The sequence below is a fragment of the Trichoderma camerunense genome, assembly GCF_050948025.1.
Source record: "Trichoderma camerunense strain CBS 138272 chromosome Unknown V8C40scaffold_10, whole genome shotgun sequence".
Taxonomy (NCBI): Eukaryota; Fungi; Ascomycota; class Sordariomycetes; order Hypocreales; family Hypocreaceae; genus Trichoderma; species Trichoderma camerunense.
The window spans coordinates 178,605-195,654 of NW_028145360.1; the positions used below are offsets into that span (position 1 = coordinate 178,605).

At 50.0% G+C, this 17,050-nt stretch overlaps 4 protein-coding genes across 4 annotated transcripts; all 4 read left to right on the top strand.

The window, feature by feature from the left end:
• The first annotated feature begins 186 nt into the window (after positions 1–186).
• Positions 187–2,460, top strand: V8C40DRAFT_246274 (cysteine desulfurase). Its single transcript, XM_083216084.1, has 3 exons — positions 187–678; positions 752–1,575; positions 1,829–2,460. Exons 1-3 carry the CDS (start codon positions 414–416, stop codon positions 2,249–2,251), a joined length of 1,512 nt encoding a protein of 503 aa, XP_083072438.1. The 5' UTR covers positions 187–413; the 3' UTR covers positions 2,252–2,460.
• Positions 2,461–3,314: 854 nt separating this feature from the next.
• On the top strand, positions 3,315–3,920 carry V8C40DRAFT_266333 (uncharacterized protein; the record flags this gene model as incomplete). The annotated part of the gene is made up of 2 exons (XM_083219751.1): positions 3,315–3,617; positions 3,678–3,920. 2 exons carry the CDS (start codon positions 3,315–3,317, stop codon positions 3,918–3,920), a joined length of 546 nt encoding a protein of 181 aa, XP_083072439.1.
• Positions 3,921–5,175: 1,255 nt separating this feature from the next.
• V8C40DRAFT_279715 (HNH endonuclease signature motif containing protein) lies at positions 5,176–6,707 on the top strand. The gene is made up of 3 exons (XM_083221279.1): positions 5,176–5,570; positions 5,622–5,743; positions 5,806–6,707. Exons 1-3 carry the CDS (start codon positions 5,207–5,209, stop codon positions 6,499–6,501), a joined length of 1,182 nt encoding a protein of 393 aa, XP_083072440.1. The 5' UTR covers positions 5,176–5,206; the 3' UTR covers positions 6,502–6,707.
• Positions 6,708–11,405: 4,698 nt separating this feature from the next.
• V8C40DRAFT_23359 (uncharacterized protein) lies at positions 11,406–15,832 on the top strand. Its single transcript, XM_083213406.1, has 2 exons — positions 11,406–14,113; positions 14,177–15,832. Exons 1-2 carry the CDS (start codon positions 11,801–11,803, stop codon positions 15,551–15,553), a joined length of 3,690 nt encoding a protein of 1,229 aa, XP_083072441.1. The 5' UTR covers positions 11,406–11,800; the 3' UTR covers positions 15,554–15,832.
• Positions 15,833–17,050: the final 1,218 nt, after the last annotated feature.

Here is a 17,050-nt window from a genome sequence, read left to right on the forward strand (position 1 = left end):
TTATTAAGGTGCTGAACTGAGCACCAGCTTGTGACATGACGTCGTTGGCCTCGATATCCGAGACCATTTTTGCCGCCAACGGGGTCATTCTCTCTGCTGAATCACACAAAGGCCGCCACTACCTATTGCTGCTATGCCGCACGCTAAAGACACCGGCCTATCTCGGCCTTTCACGTCCAAAAAACAATTGAATGCGCCGGAGAGCTGGCTTTCCGGGATTCAGCCGACTATTCCACGCATTTTTCAGCCAATTACCCGCACCGTATCACCGAGCTAGCTACCGAGCCGGACCCCATTGACAAATACTACAAAATTCACGTTGGTCTGAAAAAAACTACCTCTTAACAACTCCAACCTTCTCACCTGGCTGGAAGTTTCTGTCCTCATGTAAACTATCCATCCGCACAACAGCCATGGCTAGTATTGCATCGTCAGCGCTGAGGTCGGCAAGCCGCCTTGGCTCCAGCACGGCCGTCGCTACGGCGCCGTTGCGAGGAATTCACAGAGCTGCCCTGGTGGCGGCTACGAGGAGGAGCGGGAGGCGAGGCTATGTGACCGAGTCCAAGAGAGACAATGCGCGGGTCGAAACAGCCATCAAGCTGGACAAGAAGGACTTTGCGGACATTCCTCAGTCGGTGGACATGACCTCGCCTAACATGAAGGTCAGCCCGATGGCCGGTATGTCGTCCTCGGTTACCTCTTGTTGCGATATGCAGGAATGAACACCACAGAGGCTAATGCGCAATTGCAGAGGTTCTCAAGACCGCAGCCGTCATGGAGGAGGGCCAGCGACCCATCTACCTCGACATGCAGGCTACCACGCCTGTTGACCCCCGTGTCCTTGATGCCATGCTGCCGTTTTACGTCGGCGAGTTCGGCAACCCCCACTCAAGGACGCACGCTTACGGCTGGGAGAGTGAAAAGGCCGTGGAGGAAGCCCGAGAGCATGTGGCGAATCTGATTGGCGCCGACCCCAAGGAGATTATCTTCACAAGCGGTGCTACGGAGAGTAACAACATGAGCATCAAGGGTGTTGCGCGATTCTTCGGCCGATCTGGCAAGAAGAAGCACATCATCACCACTCAGACCGAGCACAAGTGTGTGCTGGACAGCTGCAGACATCTGCAGGATGAAGGGTTCGAGGTTACCTACCTGCCTGTCCAGAGCAACGGCCTGATCAAGATGGAGGATCTTGAGGCTGCCATCCGGCCTGAGACGGCCCTGGTCAGTATCATGACTGTGAACAACGAGATCGGAGTCATCCAGCCGATCGAACAGATTGGCAAGCTCTGCCGTGAGAAGAAGATCTTCTTCCACACCGACGCTGCACAGGCTGTCGGCAAGATCCCCATTGATGTCAATACCATGAACATTGACCTCATGTCCATTTCATCACATAAGATTTACGGCCCCAAGGGCATTGGCGCATGCTATGTCCGAAGACGCCCGAGGGTTCGGCTCGACCCCCTCATCACTGGTGGTGGACAAGAGCGAGGCCTACGAAGCGGTACCTTGGCGCCGCCTTTGGTTGCTGGCTTTGGTGAGGCATGCCGCGTTGCCAAGGAAGAGATGGAGGTATGTTGGCACCTTTCCCCCTCTTTTTTTTATTGTTTCTCCTTTCTCTACAACCACCTCATCAAATTCCCTTCCGCATCCATGTGATGATTAGCTTATACATGCATGGCTTTCTGAATGGCCTGTGACAGGGCCCTTCGTGTTGAGTGTAGCAACCTGTCTGATTTTTGCGGTTTCCCTTTTCCACGTTGTCTTGGTTTCATATCATTTGCGTGTCCTATTACGGCATAACTAACCGAGCATCGCTGTATAGTACGACTCCAAGAGGATTAAGTTCCTATCAGATCGACTCTTGGGTGGACTACTTGCTATGGAGCACACCAACCAGAATGGCGATTCGAAGTCCTTCTACCCCGGCTGCGTCAACGTTTCATTTGCATACGTCGAGGGTGAATCCCTATTGATGGCCCTGAAGGACATTGCGCTGTCTTCGGGTAGCGCATGTACTTCGGCCTCGCTTGAGCCTAGCTACGTGCTTCGTGCGCTTGGAAACAGCGACGAGAATGCGCACAGCAGTATCCGGTTCGGCATTGGCCGCTTTACCACAGAGGAAGAGATTGACTACGTGCTGAAGGCGGTTAGGGAGCGTGTCACATTCCTGCGTGAGCTCAGCCCGCTGTGGGAGCTTGTGCAAGAGGGCATCGACCTGAACACGATCCAGTGGAGCCAGCACTAAAGTGTCCCAAGATTGAGCATGACACAAGCTGGTGTTTTGGGTTGGGGAAGTTATCAACTGGTTCTGGGTATAAGCGGAACCCAAGGGATTTGGCCAAAAGGCGCCGGGTTTGCGTCAGCCAAGCCGCTGTAATAGCATATTGTAGTATAAGATACCTGATTTACGAGTACGAAATAATGACAATTCCCCAAATGAACAGATTGGATTGCCTTGCTTATCATGAATGCTTATCATGAATGCTATTGGGTCTACTGCTTGGTACTTGGATAATATGCTTTCAACGATGAGAAGCTTGGAACTGGTGCTTGATAGGGGCTTTTGAGATGCTACTTCTGGTAGTGGCCAAATCTACCAGCATACGAGTATGATTGCTCTTCTGCCCCTCTTACAGCAGCCATCCAACCGATGCCAGTCATGTGTCCCAAACTGGCAATGGGGCTCTATTCACTGCAGCCAATGTGGCAGCGCGTCAGCCAAACTGCAGCGCCGGCATTATCCCGACAATATCCTCAGCACGATCTGGGTACAGGTATCTTGTCCTATCAAAGCTGTATCGCGATTGCCACTCAAAGAACAACTGGCAGTTATCAAGGCATCTATCTATCACATGCATCTGCCCCTCTATCCAGTTTCTTTGAGGGTCCAGTTTCCAGTTTACGTACAATGGCGAGTCTTAGTTGGTGGCAGTCAATGATGAATCCATGACGTCAGCTGCGCCACAGCTTGGAGCACCTACCAAGAAGCTTTCACAAGATCAAACGCAACTGGCTTTTGATGACATCAATTGTGGATTTTGGAACAGTTGGAAGCTGCCACGCGTGGATCGTGGATGGCGGTTGCATGCATCGTCATCGGCATCATGATTGCGGTTTCCCTTGATTGGGATGATTTGCGCGGGAGGGTGAATGTTATATAAGGGCCAGGCTGTCTTGGCTTTCCTTCTTGCATCTACTTCAACACTCATCACAACCACAACAAACAAACATTTACAATCTTCAATCTCAACAACCTACTACAAAGCACACACTTATACACTACATTCATCCACACAACAACCGCAATCATGTCTGACAACTCCAACAACAAGCCCTCCACTCTCCAGTCCTACGTCGACTCCGCCACTGGTGCCGTCCAGAATGCCGTCGGCAGCTTGATGGGCAACTCAGGCGATCAGGCCAAGGGCGAGCTTCGTCAGGACAAGGCTCAGGCTGAGTACGACGCTTCACAAGCAGCAGTCAAGATCCCCGGAGGCACCATCGGCAGCACAGGTGCCTTTGCCAAGGATGACCCCAACCGAACCGAGGGTTCATGGAACCAGACCGTTGGTGCCGCTAAGGAGACACTTGGTGGTCTTGTTGGCAATGAGGTATGCTTCCCTCAAAATTTCCGTGATATCTTCTTATGCTAACATGTTTTGTCATTACAGTCTCTGAAGTCGTCAGGTCGTCAACAGAACCTCGAGGGCCAGCAGCAGGAAGCCAAGGGCCAGATTCACGATTACGGCCACGGAATGGGTGATCGTGTCCAGGGAACAGTCGGCAGTGCCGTCGCTGGTCTCACCGGAGACCGTTCAGGCCAGGCACACTACGAGGAGTTGCACGATAAGGGCAAGACACAACAGCGTGGTGCCGAGCACGACATCCAGAAGCAAGGCGAGGCCAACTACTAAGGCTTGCAGAGCTGATGGTTATGGGGAGGAAAGTGACGATGGATCGTGGAAAGATACCCTAACCGTGTTATGATTTGACGGAATTCCTATGAATAGTCTTTAGCTTTGATCAATTGATCACCAAATTGACTCGATTTTCTTGAATCTGCTATTGTTCGCCCCTGAATTCACCTGTTCTGTTGCTGCTGCTGTGTCCCTATATTTGGTAGAGCTAAGTGCAATCTGCTCTATAGAAGTCATGACATTCTCATCTCGCATGCCAGCGAGTGTTGTCAAGAAATAGAAAGCCGAGAAGGAATAGTTGTAAAAGAACAGAGTTGCTGTATGAGTATTGCTCTGGCGAAAGTGTCGTCGGTTATATAGGAAAATATGGTGCTCATGTGACGTGTAGGTAGTGTCTCGCGTTGTGGTTGGTATATAATGCTCGCTTGGATTCCACCTCTATGATTCTGAAGTGTGATGTGACGGCGGGCATGGCGAGAATCGCGTTCTGGGAGAGCTTCACTGTAGGACAGCGGAAGAGGATCGTGAGCGTGGATTTTGTAGAATTGAGGGCGGATTTACGGTCGTTGGTGCTACTGCTGATGGGAGCACATATCTTCACCAACTTATAGTGATTCTAGCAATAAGAATAGTGCTAGTCATCCATTGGAAGCAAATGCTCTAGAAACAGGGGTAATTTATAAAAGAAGTTTTAGGAATTTATTACGGCTAAGACTTGTATTGCTCTAGAGATACTAGTAAAGATAATGACTTCTCTGACCTTTTAAGAAATAAAGTTTCCTTAAGATACTTAGATTTCTCTAGCATCTGCTACTATAGCTACGTTTTTCTAGTATTCGCTATCATTTACGACACGTAGATAGTAGATGGTAAAATAGGGGTGCTGAATACTAGGCGTCCCTATTTTATAGTAAATGTACACATTTCGGGGAGAATTCAAGGACAAACACGGAGCCTACCTACACGAAGCATGAAGACCATATCTTCTATATAAATGTCGGGAAGGGTGTTTTCGTAAATGGTGTATACAGTTTGCCAATTGAATTAAATTTATTTTCCACCTCGAGTATAATACCACGAATGTTGAATCTTCTAAGCGGATAGCAGCAGTGGCGTGAGGAGCGTTTGTAGGCTGGCCCCCCACATGCGTTTTCACTTTCCACTCAACTCTGATTCACTGCCGTTTGTTGCTCTTATTTACCCCCTCTCCCTTCTTTGCATCTCTCATCTTGGCCTTCTTTTCTCCCGCACTCATCTCGATTCTCAATCTGTCAATTTCGACGATGGATAGCCTCTCGGATGCAGCCATCTTGGCTGACACTGCAGTTTTCCTTGGACGGGGTACGGTTAATCAGAAAATGCAATTGCGGAAGTTTCTAGTTGCGCAGCCAAGCTTCATCACTCCTAGCTCTCTTATTCCTATAGAAGAGCTGACTACGAGGCTGGACATAATCGAAGATATCCGAACTTTCTGGGAACAATGCAAAAGTGAAGACGAAGACAGGCCTAAGGCCTTTCACTTATCTTACATTCAAGTATCAACATTGCTCCTGATGCCACTCAACGCTCTACAAGGCCTACGCGGTCAAATCTTATCCATCGAAAAAGTCTTAAATCCTCCGGATATTATGGAAATGTTGTCTCTGAGTACGTGATCATTTCTGTTGCATTTGATGAATGACTCTTACAATGGTATAGTGGTCCAAGGAAAGCTCCCTGCCCCTACTGCTGGCACCAAGCGAGCCAGAAGCAAAGGAACGTCCGAGGGTTCAGCAAACAGCGCTAAAAGTTCATATCGCAATACACGAGAGCGTGAGAAGGTATAGCCACCTACTAATCCATCAATCAGCCTATCGTACACATTTACTAATCTATTATTTAGTGTTGTCTCAGAGATCAAAAGGCTTGTATTCTAACGAAAGCCGCAAGTCCTCAAGCATGTCATGTCATACCGTACGCCGTTACGGCAAACCACACAAACATCGATGCCTACATGAAAAACAATGTTGTACAGGGCTTGTTGGGAAACCCCGGCGAGCAGATTGCACGCATCATAAAGAAGGGATCTCTGAGCTCTCTTGACAAAAGTTGGAATATGATATGCCTTCATCCAACGTTGCATACGTGGTGGTCTCAGTGTTTGTTTAGCCTGAAGTGCCTGGGACTTATCCCTCAGGGTGATGGACGATCAACTCGGGTCCAGATACAATTTTATTGGATGCCGAGGAATGGTATCAACCCCCACGAGCTGGTGAAGCCTCCCTACGAAACGGCAATCAGTGAAATGCTCCAGACAGTCACGCTTCAGCACGGTGGCGGTATTGGTATTGTTGCAGACGTTCAAAGGGACTCCTTTCATGCGCTCGAAACTGGTCAGACCTTCGACATCGTGGCTGACAATGAGGATGCTGTTAAGCTGAAGGAAGCACTTGACGTGCAGTGGGCTATTGTTAGGCTTGCAGCTATGTCTGGAGCCGCTGGCGTCCTGGCTCTGGAGGATAATTCGGATAAAGACGATGATGCAATGGTCACAGAGTGGCTCGAGAAGACCGCTTCCGCCCAATCTTCGTCACGTTAGGAAACAGGCGAAGAGGGAATGGCACGAATGGTTCTTCGCGAGAACATCTCGTCTTCGAGGCCAAAAAATGAATCTTCGGAAAAGCAGAGAGCATCGTCGCCGGCAAAGACGTCGTCTCCGACCAAAACGTCTTCTCAGCGGTTGACTTCCAGGGTGAAGGAGAACATGTCTCGTTAGAGCGGATATAGAGGCATGGAATGAGCATGGAGCTATGGTTCAGCTACTAGCAGATACTACCTAAGAAAATGTGTCTATAGTAGCAAATATTTGAAGAACCTGGCATTTAATACTTGCTACTCCCTATAAAATAGAGCATCGAAGCAGGTCAATACTGTTTCCTGCTTGGTTCCTCTGCACGAAATTAAAGTAATTGGTTCCCTGTTTGTGATATCGCCATAGATTTTATTGCACATTTATCTACTCGGTGATTATTATGTCTGTTAAACTTGTTGCTCTCAATACATTGCAGCTTTTATATGTCGTTATTAATCTTGTGACGCCTCTGTCACGCCGCGAAGATATATGTATGTACGATCTACACACTCGTGGCAGCAAACCAAATGTCGACTAGTAATTTTACAATCCAATACAGTTCCAAAAGTACTTTGTATTAGACCTTGATTACGATTTGTTTACATCTATTCTGAATTATATGAGCAATACCGCAAGACGGATTAAAGTAAGTCAAAGAGTTGCCACCACGAGACTCCTGCTCCGGTTAAGCAAGGCAGCAAGTAATTATTCCCTTAATTTCTGTATGCCGTAAACCACCCAAATAGTAGCACACGGAGATCCAAGGCTAGTTTCTGTAGACTCAAAGATGCAAACTTACATTGTCATCCTGGCTGGACAAACGCCGGTGACTGAAGCCACACACACCGGATTGCGCCTTTGGCAAACCATCAAGTTTACTCGCACGTACATGTACACAGCTTACAACTACATACCCATACAAGTTGCCACATATCTGTAGCAAGCAATCCTCTCGGAACATTATCTCAAGCAGGGATCGGGATATCCATCAAGTCGCACAATAGAGCCTTCCGTCTCCAGCAAAGTGCGGACGTCGGGCTTCGCCGAGCTGACATTCAAGTTTGCGTGGAATTTTCGACGGGAAGCGACTTTTTTGTGCCACGCAACCTCACCTTGTTGCTGCGTGAAGGACGCTGATGCTACAAAAGGATGCCGACGCGGAGCCCTGGCTCTGTCGATCTCATAACTTCTTCTTTGGGGAGGGAGGCACAGAGGATGGGGATTTAATCCTTTCATGGAATATACAAGGCTGACTGACCGGGTGATTCTCTCAGTAATGCCCCGAGAACCGTATCGATGGATATCTCTCTCCGAGCAAACTGTTGAGCGGTGAGTACTATTAGGTTACTTAATTTATCAATTCATGTCTATTCAAATGCAGAAATCCGTCCGTTACATCTACTTTGTCCCTTGGAAATGCCGGGGCATCTTGTTCAACTGCCGCTGTCCTTCCTTGCTGGTTGGCTAACATGCCCATACACTTCGTAGTCGCACAAGCACGGCAGCCCCGGAATAATGCCTTGTCGAGCATCTAACAGGGCAGTTTTTGTTAAAAAGATTGTCCTATTGGTGGACAGAGCAGAGCCCTGATACGGTTGCAGAGAGTGTATCGCGGTGCTTGTATGCGTTAGCTAAGGTGATCTATGCAGTCAGCATCAACTCTTCAGGCAGGTGGAAACCCATAGTGTAACGCTCGATACTACTGCATATTATCACTGCTGCTGCACTTTCTACTATAGGCAGCATCGAGCACTGGGCAGATGCTGGCTCCTGTATACAAAACGCCTCAGCGTCTTTCGACCGACGAGAAATTCATATGCTCCGAGACATGCACAAGACCTAAATGTACGAATGCTCCGCTGAATGCAGGGCTATAATGCTACTACGGGGGCAGGCTAAGCTGCCACGATAAGCGATGGATGAAGCCTGGCCAATCCAAGTTTAAACTCTGCCAGTGGCTGAGAATGCCCTTCTTCCACCTGCGGTAGAGTATTTGGCACGGACTGCGGAGTAAGTCTGCTAGTATGTACTAGTAGTTATCACCAGATCAGAATAGAAGGCTAGCTGGAATGTCGACAGCAAAGACTCCTAGCGCAAAGCCAGGTCGCCGTCAAAGTCGAAACGAAACAACCCTGGAAAATCCCCAAGGCTTTAACCGACTCCGGCGTGTTTCGCCTTCTAACCATTGCCTTGTAGTCGTTTCTTGATTGGCCCAGCTTCAGGACAGGCCAGATACGCCACAAGGCCCGGGGCTGGCGGCCATGCCGGCTCGGGATTTGGGGGGATGCTCTTGGGGGCCATCTGTAGTGAGCGGGGGACGGATGGCCAATGCTTCGTCGTTCATGGGTGAGGGGGGGCAATTAATCAAGGGACGGATGCTCCGTAGCAAACCATGCACCGTGCCTTGCACATAGCCCACGTGTATGAAAGGCAGCAGCAGTTTACAATATCGTAAAGACATGTATGCGTTTGATGTTCGGTACTCAGTGGTACTAGATGGGTTGTCTGCCAAAGGATCCAGGAGTGTCGTCCGAAAGGATCTCGTTTTGGCAGCGCAGTGAGGCTGTTAGTGCTGTTGGCTGGGGATTCACTTCGTCATAGTGGCTGGGTGGGAGCTGAGATTAGCTTGCCATGGCGCTGCGAAGACAAAGCTGGGAGCTTAACGGGTCGGTGCGAAGGGGCGCCGGAAAGGTTCGCGCCAGTGTGAGCCATCCTGAGAGGATACTGTCTGGGTCGTGTTGCGATGCTTCCCAGGAGCAAGAGGTCTTGGGTGACTCGTATGGCCGCAATACCGCAAATAACGTGCACGTTTTCGAAAACTGTAGCAAAACGAAATCACCTTGAGACAACTGTCAGCATCAGACTCTATACACACAGATGTCGTCGTGCCATGATCCCTGGTGCGTGGAGCAATGCGCCGCACATATACAACTAGTCCGTGAGGCTAGCAGGCCAAACAACGGAGTTTGTCTCGTGTCGTTTCGCCCTGCTTTCAGAAACTAGCAAAGCAGACAGACTGTGTCCGAGTCAGGTGCATCGATGGCGAGCGAGCTGAGCTGCAAACTGTCGATAGCCGTGCCGTCCAGGAAAAAGAAAAGTTTTCTCTCTGTTCGGATGAACTCCGCAGCTCGATTCCATCACGACAGCTCTCGATAGCGCCAGTAAGCGTTGGCCCGTTGATATCAGGACTGCCGCTTTAGGCAGTGTTGGACTAACCGATGGGCACCTTGGCGATACGACCAGGCTGACCTATCCAAACTCCGAGGAGGAATGCGGATGCAGATGGTGTGGAGGCACGATGTGAGGGAGTCATAGTCGAGATTGTATGTGCTCTGCAGTAGTATGTATGGAGTCTATATGCTGTGATCAGCCAACACAGTGTGTACAGTCTGTCGAAAGGACGGGACTCGTCAGCATTGTTGCACCAGACGAGGCAGCAGATGGACTGAGAAACACGTTGTCGCCTTTGATAGCCTCCGGATCCCAAGAAATGAGGCATCCCAGCATCGAGGCTCCAAATCTCGTCCCGATATTAATTTGAGCGGCACCGTTGATGCGACCCCTGAAAGCTTGCGGGTTCGAAGTGCTGGCAGGCTCCTTCTAGCGGCTGTGGGAACACGGCTAAGGGCCCCAAAGAACACGCTAGGCGCTCCAGTGCTAGACCCCTTCAGGCATCCTGGCCAGCCAAGTTCAGGCAAGCCAGGGCCCGTCTCGCCATGGCCTGGGGCGGAGTGGAGGCGGGACTTTGGAGGATTGGGATTGGAAACGGACGAGCGAGTCGGCCGTTGAGGGTCAGGGCCGAAAGGGCAAATGAAGAAAGAAAAAAGATCCGATGAGGCGGGGAATTGTTAATAACAGAGAAAGAAGAAAAGGACAGTGTGAAGAGGTGGGATGGAGGAGGGAAGGGGAAACGGGTTGGGGGAGGCGCAGACAGACGGATAGACAGACAGACAGACACTAGAACATCAGCTTACAAGTCAGGTAGCGTTTGATCAGCGACTGAATGGAAGGCACTGCGTCAATCTCGTCGTGCAAGGAGCATTTTGACTGGGTGAGCAATCCGAAATCCCAATTATACATTCATGCAAGAGAGCACTTGATGCCATGTAGATCCTTTTCAAGGCTTATTTTAGACGAGCCCTGTTCGGCTCATTCTTTCTCTCTCTCTCTCTAATCCAGCTGCTCTTTCAACGTCTGGTGCAACTAACAACTGCCATCCAGGTACTAGCAGCAGCATTAAACTCTAGCGAAAGGGGTCCAGTCTTCATTTAAAGAAAAAACAGCCGGAAGAAACCCCCGTCCGCTGCAGTACCGTAAGCCCCATCCATATCTGCATCTCGACGTCTCTTTCGTATCACGACGCGTGCTTTGTTTTACATTTTCAACCACCTGTAGCAGCGGGCATGTCACGAGCCGTGCTTTGTCTGCATTGACTCGCCAGCGCACATCCTCACTCTCTTACAGGTATGGAAGAAAAACACATCAATAGATTGCTGTCCATCGTGAGCTATACCTCAAGCTCTGGCACTTCTTGCTGCACTAAGAAAAGTACCCGTACCAAGCGGTGCCGGCTTTATTCTCTTCGCCTCCCCCCCTTTGATGCACGTCCTCCCTCTTTTGCTTCACCTTCTCGACCTCGCCCGTCACAGTTGCATTTGATCTTCTTCTTGTTCCCAGCAACCTCATTTTGATGTCTTTCCATCATTAGACATTGCCCTGTGCATTCAGTGTCATCGCGCGAATCTGATTGCTAGTGCCAACATCAGTCTGACCTGCTCCATTGTGGCACCAGGCTGTTCTTGTTCCACGTCGTGTCTTTTCCCATCACAGGCTGGACTCACTTTTAGCCAGCATTTTATCCTCCTGTGTCTCATCATCCCGGTCCCCAGAAAGCCATGTGCTTGCGGGCCTGTCGCCATTTCAGTCGTTCGATTGTGTCCCGATTCATGAACTAATTAACGACAGGGGCCCTTTATCTAGAGCATTGATTACCTTTTTTTCTTTTTGCGGCCCCATTTCCACGAATAGCTAGGTAGTCGCACTACGCTGCTCTGCCTGTCGCCTGTTCGCATTAACTGCCGACGAGCTGCAGAATCCGACACGAGGACTCGGGATTCTCTTCTTCTTCCACTTGATTTGGTATCACACAAGTCATCACTTCTGTCAAAAGCGATAGACAGGAAGGGAAAAGAAGGAGGGGCCAAATATCAAGGGAACCCCCTATTCTATTCCTTACGACACATTCGATAGACATCCAGCTTCAGCCATGACGGGCTCCGCCGTCGAGTCGCGCCCGACGAGCAGCGTCAGTTCGCCGCGCCAAGTGCGATCACAGAGTATCTCTAGCGACAGACCTTCGATCGCAAGCCATACTTTCTTCGCACCTCCGCTCTCTGTATCGCCAGAGGCCGCCTTCATTGCTTCGACTGCAGCTTCCCAAATTGTCACCAACGATCACGATGGCCACGAAGCTACCTGGTACGACCAAAACGGTGTCGAGCCGTCTGGAGAACCCGCTCAGATATCCCCTGCCGCCCTACAGCTAGTCAACAGTTTCCTCGACCAACTGCTATTAAACTTTCTACAAGTTGCCAGATCTACCTCACTTTCCGCTTTGCGACCGGCTGTCTCCGACGTGCTCAAGCCCAAGCTAGCTAAAGAAACTATAAGCAATGCCGACGAGGAGCTTAGAGAGTATCTTGGAGGCTCTGAAGAAGAAGAGTATGCCGACCCTCAAAGCCCGAATACGCGGGATTGGGACGTTGAATTGGCTTGGAAGCGGGCCAGGTTGAGGTGTATGGTCTACTCATCTCTGGGAGATTTAGAGGAGGAAGACGAAGACAAGTACATGACGCAAGAAAACCTCGAGATTGGCGAGAATGAGAAAACTTCTGACATTATCTCGCCCGCCGTGGCCATCTTCCTGACTTCAGTCTTGGAATACATGGGTGAGCTCACACTTACTGTTGCTGGACAAGCAGCCAGCCAAAGAATACGCTCCAAGATTGAGAAGGAGCTCAAAGATGGAACGCGCAGCCCTGCTGCTGTTTCTGAAAGAATTGTAGTGGAGGATGTCGACATGGAACGAGTTGCGCTTGATCGAACTCTGGGTCGCCTATGGCGAGGATGGAAAAAGAGGATGCGTGCACCGCCAGGCGAATTCGCAACCGCCCGGTCTCTCTCCATTAGCCACATGAAGGCAGATAGTCCAGCCGCTGTGGTTCAGGATAAGAAGAGCCCTGCGATTGAGAATGACAATGGCTCTGACGAGGCGCAAGATCGCTCCGAAACCGAAAACGCCGTTGCAGAGGAAGTCCACCCCATGAACATCCCGCTACCTATGGGGGACAATGACGTTGCTGAAATCGAGGTGCCGGGTTTGGCCCACCACAGTGACGACGAGGATGAGGAGGAGGAAGAAAAGGTTGATGTTGACGCACGCCGCGTCAAGTCATTCGCCGGGACAGCTTCCTTGATAGGTGATTCTCTAGCCACGGAGTCAGGGCACTACGCCACCCTGCTTGGACTTCACAGGAGATCTACCTCGCTGCCAACTTCTCGAAGGTCGGTCTTTTATGCAACGGCACGACCAAGCTCGAAATCGGCCGAGGCAGAACAAGACGCCCCTGTATCGAAGGAGCACAAATCGACACCCGAAGACAAGGAGGGCTCTCTCAAGAAGAACCGCGACTCAGACGAAAGTGGATCGGATGAATTCGACGAGATTGTTTATGAAAAGGCCGAGATACTGACATCGTCCAGAGTGTCAGTCTCTAGCACTTCTTCTCGATCCGCCTCGGATAGACCCATCCATCTAAGCCGGTCTTCCAGTGTTCACTCTGCGCGCCTCATTGACGTCCCGCCCCGTAGTCCCGCCACTACTCGGCCACCGTCACTGGAATCAACGGAGCGGCCGCGCGCAAGCACCGTTTCTGGCACAAGCCCTCTGTCACGCTCGGGAGGCGCCGACGAGCTGCGAAAAGCCAAGGCAATCGACACCAGCTCGCGGACGGGAGTGCCTCTATCAGCGGCTAGATCTCCGGTCGAGAGGATGAGGCCACCAATTCCAAACGCTGCCACCATCTCCGAGTCCGAGGAAGACACCGACCAAGTGAACCCTATTGTCAAGCCCGTAACGGCGTCTCGGACGCGAGAGCAACTGGATCGTCTCCCACACGGCCTGCAAACAAACGTTGGCTCTACTTCCCCAAGCGAGCACGCTCGCCAAAGATCGTTCTCGTTGAAAGCCACCAAAAGCGCTACCGATGCGCAGTTTTCAGATGTTCCTCACAGAGCCGGAGCGCATCCCAATCGGCAGATTCCGCTGTCCGCGGTCGACCTACCAGTGCCGGAGGAGAGGGAGGAAGCAGCGCTGCATTCCATCGCTCCTCCTCGTCAGATCCACACATCTGGCTCGTCTGCCTCTTCGAGTACTACCAGCCGATTCAGGGCGGTCAGAACCACTTCAGACGACTCATCAAACCGCGCCGAAAGCATGGCGCGCAACTTCGAGGAGCTCATCCAAAGCAACCAAACCATCACATACACATTGACTCCGGAGAATATGCGTGACATTGACGTATGTTCCCGCCTCTCTTTTTATGTAAGCATTGATAGAGTTTGCTGACTTACTCCGCTCTAGGTCAAAACACCTCATGACAGCCCGGTTGTTACCAAGGTCACTCGTAAGAGCGAGGATTTAATGCGGTCTTCACCGGTTGTCTCGAGTACATCGCCATCCATCCCAAGAGTACAGCCCTCCAGTCCTCGGGCTCCTGAGCATAAACCTAAGCTTTCTGGACCAATTCCTCGTGCCCCTGCAGGAACCGCTGCTATGTCTGGCCGAATGGGCGGAGCTCAGGCTCGTGATGCTCGCGCACCTGGCGAGTCACTTGCAGACTTTGCCGACTTTATTAAGTCTACAGGCCCAGCGGGTGACAGAGGCCCAGCTGCTCTGCGCAATATTCGCGTTCCTGCCAGCCCGACTGCAAGCATCCCAGAGCCCAAGCAATCTACTTCTACTGTGAACAGTCGCAGTAGCATTCGAAATCGCTACCAGCCTCGAGAGGCTGCTGCTAGCAGCAGAAACGATAACTCGGATCTGATCGACTTTATACGACAAGGGCCACCCATTCCAGGTAGCCAGAATCACATTCCTCGGCATGTGGCACCTTTCCGCAACACAATGGATGTGGACATGATGTCAGGCGCTGTGGGCGGCCGGGCCGTTGATGCGGTTCTTCCCGACATGCGTCATAGCCAGGCATCTACAAGCGTGACGGATAATTCGATGCCATCGATACAGTCCTCCGTCAACTCCAGCTCCGCGCTTCTCAAGAACAGGGGCATGCCAAAGGCGAATAAAATGTTTGGTGAAGAAGACGACGACGACATGGGTATGCCTATGCCTGTGAGAAAAACTCGCCGCGTTCGCGACCCATACGCAATCGACTTCAGCGACGAAGAAGAGGATGATGATTTTGACATAGCCCCCAGGCCTCCCCCCAAGAAGGAAGAGAGCCTCGCAGAATTCCTGCTCAACTATGATCCTCCGCCGGAGCCCCCATCTCCACCCATGAAGATGCCAAAGAAGAAGACCAGCACACCCGGTCTTATTGGCCGGTTTACTCGCAGTGGCTCCAAGGAAGTAAATACTTTCAACGAAGGTCGGGCACCCAGCAGTCGAGCCAGTGCCTTGGGATTTGGTGGCGAATCGCGTTCGATGAATGGTCGAAGCAAGCACACTCCGATCCAAATGCCAGCAGGCTACGATGCGTATGGGCCGACCAACGTCAAACCTCCTCCTCCTGTGAGCATGAACAATATCAACAGAGCCCCCATGAAGAGATATGAGACACGGGAGCCTGTCTCTTATGGACAGACTGCGGACTTGGCGAGATTTCTGCGCGATTCAGAACCCCCGCCGGAGATTGTTCCCACTCAAACTTCAGTCCCGCAAGACGAGCCCAGTGGATTCGCCAGAATGTTTGGGCGAAGGAGAAAGGCATCCGTTGTTTAGGAGCCGATTTCGCCGTACTTTCATAGTATGAGCTTACATTCTTGTTTCACCTCCTTTCTTTTTCAAATACGCTGTTTGATGGCATTGCCTGGCCCCGCGTTTTACATTTTGCATTTTGCATCTGATATTCCTCTTGCATTTGATATATTTCCTACTCAACGATATTTATCCGTGCTTACAAGAAGTATTGATAAATGGTCCAGTCGACGGGGATTGGGTAGAGCATTTGATGGCAGCGTGCTCTTTACATCACACATTATTCATTTTATTACATCTACGATTACTGATACCCCGAGATTAATCATACGGACTGGAGAGATTCTGCGTAAAGAGCAGTCGAGATATAGGGACTGATAATTACTAAATGGGGGGCATTGCCATGGGGGCGGAAAAGAAAAAATGCTGGGCGGACTCGAAGGCTGGTTTCGTTAGTCTTTTTATTTTTCTATCTTTCTCGCTTCTTATTCTTTGCAGGCATTTCTTCGTTAGCCGCATTATTTAGATGAATGGATAGCTCGTGCTACATGACTGTATTGTGTATCCGGTGAAGAAATTGGATGTGTGTGTTGGTGTGTCAAGCCGAGGACAGAAAACCCGAGACCGGGAAGATTTCGAACACCCACGAGTTGAACCGTACGCCTACAACAGGAGTAGCTGCTATATCTACATTTCCCTACTATGTCTATATTTCTCTAGTAACTGCTACTATATCTACATTTTTCTAACAACTGCTACTATATCTATATAATAAAGTTCGGGTGCTGGCTGAATAGGCGTTTTACGAGTTGGCTAGGTGCTCATATTACCTTACTGAATATATATATGTACGTATTCATTCCGCGGTCTCGCTTTTCCTGACCTTTGCTTGTGTGTTTTCCAAGATCCCCCATGAGGACTCGAGCCTGCTCAACTTGTTTGATTTACTTGCAGTTGCCGTAATGGTTTGATATACGACTCGAGGGACACATAGTAGCACAAACAGTGTGAACTAGATGTTTTGAACATATAATGAACATTAAATACTTGAAAACTAAATTGCATAGCCGGCCGAGTTTCAGAAATAGAATAGCCATCGATGCCTCTTGCCAGCGAGGCGGATCGGAGCATTACTGCGTTATATATATACGTGTACCGCGTGATTCCATACAATAAAAACAAGAAAGAAAGGAAAGAGATGAATAAAAGGAATAAAAAGAAATAAAGCAAAACATCATTTCCGCGAGGATATCAATAGATCCAGGCTTAAAAACGAAAAATAAAACGACGTAGCAACAAAGATAAATAGCCACCCTTCTCACGGAGGCAGCCACCAATTAATCCAAAAATAACACAACACAATGAAAGAAAATAAGTAAATGAGGCGAATAAGGGAAATAACAAAGCCAAGCAAAAACAAAGACAAATGGTAAACTCCGGGCGACGTTGTTCCCAGTCGCTCTCACCGACCAGAAACCAAAACCTTGCGCCACGCTAAAGGACACAAAATCATAATCATAG